General features: G+C 36.5%; 1 protein-coding gene across 1 annotated transcript; it reads right to left on the bottom strand.

Moving 5' to 3' along the window:
• Positions 1-1,064: 1,064 nt before the first annotated feature.
• LOC149255210 (growth-regulating factor 5-like) lies at positions 1,065-3,866 on the bottom strand. Its single transcript, XM_089460385.1, has 3 exons — positions 2,870-3,866; positions 2,072-2,486; positions 1,065-1,875 (listed from the first exon to the last, which is right to left on the bottom strand). The coding sequence occupies exons 1-3, from the start codon at positions 3,105-3,107 to the stop codon at positions 1,422-1,424; spliced, it is 1,107 nt and encodes a 368-aa protein (XP_089316511.1). The 5' UTR covers positions 3,108-3,866; the 3' UTR covers positions 1,065-1,421.
• Between the last annotated feature and the right edge of the window lie 3,126 nt (positions 3,867-6,992).

The raw sequence follows: 6,992 nt of genomic DNA, 5'->3' as shown, positions 1-6,992 counted from the left end.
TGGAGGTGTAATCTAATATACATAATACTGATATAAATAAAGAAGGAAAAATTTTTGGCAGTTTGAAACCTAAGGATGTCAAAAAGATATTAAATAGAAATATAACATAGATCTATCTCAACCTTAAATCTTTGATCGAGTTCTGATCCCTCTCTGTGCTGGAATATAATATAGCTTAATATATCTGGGATTATAATGGATCTATGCTAGTTTGGTGCTTCGGTGCATCATGTAGAACAGTCATAATAACTGAAATGGCACCACAAAGAGAATTGAATTCTTAAATTGATTCAACTAGCAGCCATACTTGTTGAATATGTTCAGTATAAGTTGGGTTCCCCTCTATCTAATTGAATTATTTTCAGACAAGTTATTGGTGTGTTTTTACCTTAAGAAACGAGCCCATGCTCGTCTTTGATTAGCCTACTCGACCGTGTAATCTGAGAAGTTTGAATCGAAACTGAAGCTCTTCTCAAACGGATAAAGATGTTCAAAGTATTACTTGCGAATGCAGTGGAACTGACAATGCTGATAAGTGTTGCTATAAATAAATAAACATTAGGTAGCATAATCCATGCAAATAATAATTGTCTGCTGAACATTTCCTACACGTACTCCAAAAAGCAAGAAAAAAGAGGAAAGTTTGGACTCGTGGCGCACTCGCGTAATATATTCATCGAGCTCAATAAGTGTACTCACTGTCAATAAGGCAGCCCGGAGTTCAAAAGGGAATTTGATTACAATAGGCTTTTAGGTTCAAAAAAATCCGAAATTAGAATGATTTTTTTCGATAAATACAGTCTTTTTAAGCCCTAAGCCCAACTATACATATGGGGCCTCTAAATTCGGCCTCTAATTGAAATTTCTACAGTTGTTAACATCAATTAAATACTATAATTTATGAATACAAATATAAATTAGTTCAGTTTCTATTTCTGTCAGTTAGAATTTTTGGAGGACTGGATATTGCAAACATAAAATAGCAAGATATCAAAAGACTATTCACAGAAAAATCAGCCAATCAACCCTGAACAGTAGAACACCATCATTATTTTGCAAGCCAATCAACCATGAACAGTAGAACACCATCATTATTTATAAAACTAAAGAAATAACAGCACAGAATTTTAAAAAGTAACTGAATAACAATATCCCTGCCAATGTTCACAAGTTGATGTACATGATGAGCCTTTGAAAACGTTTAAAATCTAAAATCTATCTAATACAATCAATGGAAACTATATTGTAGAAACTGCAGGTCACACAGAACCAAATAGTTTAAAAAACTGAGGTTCAGATCTCCACTTGTGAGAAGTGATTTGTGAATACTTGGGGTTTTTTTAATATAGATAGAAAGTACTGTTAGGGTTTGACATGATGTTTGGGCATAATGGATTGTATCACATAAAAGGAACTAATACTTACTTGCAGCCACGAGTAGGAGAACGGGAATTGGAGGATCCTGAGAAATCTGAAGAGGTGATTGGAATAGAAATGGAAAGCTGGGTAGTGGAGGAGCTCCTATTGGATCTGTCCTCATCCAATTCAGTCCATGAAAGAGTAGATGAATCCCTTGATCTTGGCCACTCATCAAAAAAATGCCTCAGAGGCTGCTGTTCAATTTTAACATTCACGGGCTGATCCTGCACACCTCCAAAACTGCTGGTTAAAAAGGAATGTTGCTGCTTTGTAGCAGCATCAGTAGGGAAGCTGGACTGGGAACTGAATGGGCTCACTTTTGAAGGCATCAAGGAACGCCATCCACTGTCCACAGATGAACTGAGCATTGACTGGGAATCGATACCCAGACCTCTAGATGTCCCAGAAACTTCAGTGGAGAAGAACACATGCTCATCGATGTCTCCTTTCATATACCTAATAAAATCAAACAAGAAATTTGCCAATGCCAGTCTAAAGAAATAAGTACCCTAGATCAATTTTATATAGCTCTCCAATAAGCTCTTAGGATTCCTATGAAAGAATCGGTTATTTTGAACAATATACCTGTGTATTGAACCACAAAACTAAGTAGCATTGCATGATTTTTGTTATAGATATGGCAATAATATACCTGTAATCTTTGCTGGGGAGTGAATACGATCCTACATCAGTATTGAATTGGTTGTTGCTGCTGCTGTTGCTGTTGGCAGAAGAAGGTGGTGGTACTATTCCTGCTCCTGCAAGCCGAGAGGTGGAATAGGGGGTGGCGAAGGGTACATGTGACTGTGTATTGTTTGTGATCGATGGAATGCTATTATTGCGAGCACTAGCTGTTGAGAGACTAAGGGATGAGGAGTGAGAGGCGGGTGTTTCCACAGGCTTTCTTGAACGATTTCTGCCTCTGTGCATGTGGCGTTCACAGTATTTTGAATCAGGAAATGCATCCTTTGAGCAACGCCATTTTTTCCCATCTGTTCTTCTGCATCTACCAGGTTCTGGGTCACAGTTTTTGGCAAAGCCCAACTGAAATGGAGAGCTCCAAGGTACTGCAAAAAACGCCCAAGTAAAATAGATTATATTGGGTTCTATCACACAATAATAACAACACTAAAACTATCAGTAGCATCGTTTGAATCGAGGTCTAGGCATACCTAACATCCACAAGGGTAGTCAGAATAAATAAATAAATAAAAATACATATGCATATTCAGGTGCCGGACAGTTTGCAGATTTGAATGCCAAGACTTACTAGAGTGTACTGGAACTACATTGCAATCTGTCTCTCCATACTATTTTCAACATATAACCAGATTGACCTTTAGGGTTTATATATATGTATTTATACTGTTTCTGTATGCATCTAAATTGATGCCAAAAAAATCCTTAAAATGGGATTGTGTCACATAACCAGCAACAGTGAAAATCTTACTATTGGGATGAATATGATGTGAATGATGAAACAGTCCGGCATTGATAGCCTCCAAGCTCTTCCTGATAGGAATAAGGAGATCAGGAGGCACAGGGATTCCAGCCATCATATACTTGAAGATCAATGCCTGGTGTTCCAGTTCCTGCCATTGTGCTGGAGTGAAAGGAGGCCTAGCTCCGTGCATTTGAATCCCAGAGTGATAGTTCATAGTTTCTCCTCCCATACGCATCAAATGCATTAATCTCTAGCTGTTACAAATCAAACCTGTTTTGCTTGAAAAAACCCACTGCATAAACTTGAGACTTGTTCTACTTCCGGCCGCTGTTGGCAACATGGGTAGAAAGGATTCAAGAATGATCCATGCAGGAAACCCTAGTAGAAGCTGGTATTTCATTACCATTCCTGGCCCTCTTCTACCATAACATCATGCTAAACCCTTTCAAACCACCCGATTGCATTAGTAAATTTTGCCTCTCTTAGTTATGAAACCCTAAAACACACAAGACAAACCCCCACTACTTTCGGGCAAATCATACTAATTCGATGGTAATTGACTAAAACACTTGCAAGCTGCTGCTGCCGCTGAGCTTGAGAATGCACAACAACCTCCAGGACTCAGAAATGGATTTTCTGCCGTTGAGAGAACGTGTGATTGGGTTCAGCTTTACTGAAACATGTCGCCTGACTTTTATCAGAAGTGCAGAAGAGGGGGTATTCTTTAAATGGGCAGCAGTTTCTGTGACTGGGTAACAAGATGCTGTGAGAAATACAATGCAGTTTTTGAAACCAACGGGCAGCAAGCAATGCAAGAGCCAAAACACTGGGAAAAGACAGGTTACAGGCGGGAAGGCAAGGGCAAAATTTTATGACGAGCAAGAACAATCCCAGACAAGCTTCAAGTACATTCAAATGACCTCTTTACTCACCTCAGCGACGATTCTGAAAATACAATCAGAGGCAGATCTTACAGGCAGGACGAGGGTCATTAAAAAACAACCCAGCTGTCTTGTTGTTATTATGATTATGCTTATAAAGTATGAGAGATAATTAAGTTAATGGTTTCTTGTGAGGAAATCGAGGCCATTGACAGGTGTGGTGGTCAGGCTGTCCTTTTTGTTTTCAGGCTTTTTGTTGGACATTCCAATTGATACTGTGTAGATAGGACACCATATATTTCAGGTAACTTAATTCCCTTGCTAATCTACTAACACTTTCGCATTCAATGTGCTCTGTTTGTGCTGCTGCTTGATTACAAAGTTCAAGTTCTGGCAGCAGACCTATGCACATGAGCCATAAATGCTCTGCTGTTGCCTCTGAATGGACAGAGGCTAACGGGTGTGCATTTGTGAACCTGGGCAACCCGTTTCTGAGTCCTAGATTTTCAAAGAGTGTTCAACATTGGCAGTGGAGATTCGCCTCAACCAGGATCTATAAAGCAGAATAAAATTTATTGTAAGTTGGGTGGATTTTTTTATTATAAGTTTGGGAGTATAAAATCGGAGTTGTCTATAATGCGACTTTTTGAGATTCCGGTGACGGAATCCGGCGGAAGAAATTGAGATGAAATCATGATTTGTTGCAGTTAAAATGGTTTTTTAACTGCATATTCGGATTCAGCACCCTGAAAAACCCCTGGGACGGTTTCATTGTGCAGAAATTAGCTATCAAAATTGGATTCCAATAAATTACTGCCGGATTTTCACCGGAAAAAATCGCCGAAAAGACGTTCAAAAAGTCGCGTTAAAGACTACTCCTATAAAATCGGCTTCTTTCGGTCCTCCCACATCGTTCAATGTGTGGGCGATGGCATGGTTTGAGAGAATCTATGGATTTATTAATCCATCTCGTTTTCAATATCTTGCAAATTATAATAAAAATGTAATGGATAAGAGTTTTGATACAAGTCGGAATTTATTCATCAACTTTGTCTAAAGTGAAGCGAAATGGCAAAACGATAAAGTAGGACGAGAAAAAAATACTATTATATTTCATTCCATTCACAATTCAAGAAAATGATCAGGAAGTAGGATATGCAACATAATTTTGTTTTGTCGTTTTAGAGTTTAAGATGGGAAAATATTAAATAGATATTCATAGAATTTTAACGGGTATTTCTACATTATTGTATTGTTTTGTCGTTTTAGAGTTTAAGATGGGAAAATATTAAATTGATATTCATAGAATTTTAATTGGTATTTGCATAGTATTGTATAAAGGAAGGTTGATGGAGTTAAACAGGTGTGTGGTGTTAAAATTGGGGGAAGGGACATTTGTTCAAGATTTTGTTAGAGATTAACAGTGTTATGAGAATAAATCTCATAATAAAAAAGGTTTTTGGTTTAACTATGAACATTTAAATAAAAAATTAATTATTTTAAAATATATAAACATGTTAAAGGGAGTAGCCTAATTTTTTTGAAAGTTCTCTGATTTATTTTCTAATCTAATGTTTTTAGAATCTAGTAAGGATTCATTGAAATCACAAGTTTGAAAGGTGAACTCTTCACCATGAAAGTGTGGCAAGGGTTTTTCACGACGTTGAATTCATATATGCAATAGAAATCTGTTTAAACAACACAAATCAAGATGGCCACAAATATTTTGGCTCAATTCCAACCAAACATCCACTTGAAAATCCAAAAAATCACATTTAAAAACTACTCCATATATAATTAATTTTAAAAATTGTTTGGAATTAAAATGATTAAGAATAAAATTTAAATTAAAAAATAATAATAATTTAATATTTTATTTCTATTAATTTTTTACTGTTATAATTTGTTTGAGTTTTTTAATTATAAATAATTATTTGTGTAAATGTTTTTTTAATTAAAATATTGTGGCTTCGGATAGCTCAATTGGCAATGGCCGTGGAAATGAAGTCTCACTGAACCTAAAGATCTGAAGTCTTGGGTTCCAATCTTGTGATGATGGTGGTGGTTAACGTCCATTGAGACCAAACTTTGGTCTATCGGACCTAAAGAAACTAATTATTTAGTTTGATTTAAGATTTTATTCATATGCTCAAAAAGCTTGGAGAGAAGCTTCCCGAGCTCACTGTAATTTTGACAACGTAAAAGGCTAGGAAGGTCAGTGTTGCAACAAATATTTTAAAATTGAGATCTAATGTGGTTGTACGTGGGGCACTCTAAGAGGAAGTGATTTTCATCCTCGATGTTCGTATTCTCACAGAGATGGCAGAACCTTTCCATCCATGGTGTTTTAGGAATTGCCCAACGACCCGTTTCACTATGGAGCTCATGAGAGTTCGTTCTAATCTTGGCTATATTAATTTTCTTCTTTGAGCTAGTTAAAACAAAGAGATACTTTTGATCTTCTAGGGTGGGGTTGATGACCTCCTTATAATATCTTAATTTTCTTTTAGCTGCTAAATCTTTCTCACACCACATTTTTTCTTTGAACTTAGAAGTAACAATATTTTTAATGTTATTAATGTTTTGCAATGCAACATTCTCGTCGATCTCCCAATGGTTTAACCAAGCCCTGGTGTCCTTATACCAACCTCTTTTGAGCCTTAAGTGGTTTTGGCTAGAATTTAAAGCTAGCTTAGGAAATCTATGGTCTCTTATGTTATTGAGTTTGTGCTTGTACAATAGAAGCCTAGTCATAGCTAGGCTCTCGATAGGGGAAAGATCCATTTCTATAAGGAGAATAGGATAGGGTGTGTTTCTTTTAATTTTGAGGTTATACGTTATAAAATGCTTCTGGATTTGCTCAATCTTTCTCCAAGATTCTCTAGAGATGCTACAACCCCAAACCTCACATCCATATAAGATAACCAGAGTGACTAAAGTTCCAAAGAGGAACTTCTTTCTATCCCACATTACGAGGTTTGCCATTTTACAATTATTTTCAAGACCAAAATAAGCTTTCCATCCCCCATTAATCCTTTTCTCAATGCTATAGTTCCAGTTAAGCTTATGATGAATATCAATTCTTAGGTACTTGTAGGAAGACACTTCCTCCAAGTTACTATTGTCATACATAAAATTAGCGTAAGTGTCCTTCTTGGATTTGATAATCATAACTTTTGTTTTGTCAGTGTTAACAATCATACCCATGGTAGAGCAAAAATCCTTAAGAAGTATAAGTTGCTTATCAA

The sequence above is a fragment of the Pinus tabuliformis genome, chromosome 7 (assembly GCF_031772625.1).
Source record: "Pinus tabuliformis cultivar Carrire ecotype Pingquan chromosome 7, CPIR1, whole genome shotgun sequence".
Lineage (NCBI taxonomy): Eukaryota > Viridiplantae > Streptophyta > Pinopsida > Pinales > Pinaceae > Pinus > Pinus tabuliformis.
Note: the sequence above shows the minus strand (reverse complement) of the source record. Positions and strands in the feature narration are given on the sequence as shown.

Bases quoted from the DNA above. Each gene is read 5' to 3' on its own strand.
- LOC149255210 (XM_089460385.1), bottom strand. From the start codon at position 3,107: ATGCATTTGATGCGTATGGGAGGAGAAACTATGAACTATCACTCTGGG. The intron at 2,487-2,869 runs GTAAGATTTTCA...CGTTTTTTGCAG, and splicing joins ACATCATATTCATCCCAATA to TACCTTGGAGCTCTCCATTT. The intron at 1,876-2,071 runs GTATATTATTGC...TGATTTTATTAG, and splicing joins CTCCCCAGCAAAGATTACAG to GTATATGAAAGGAGACATCG.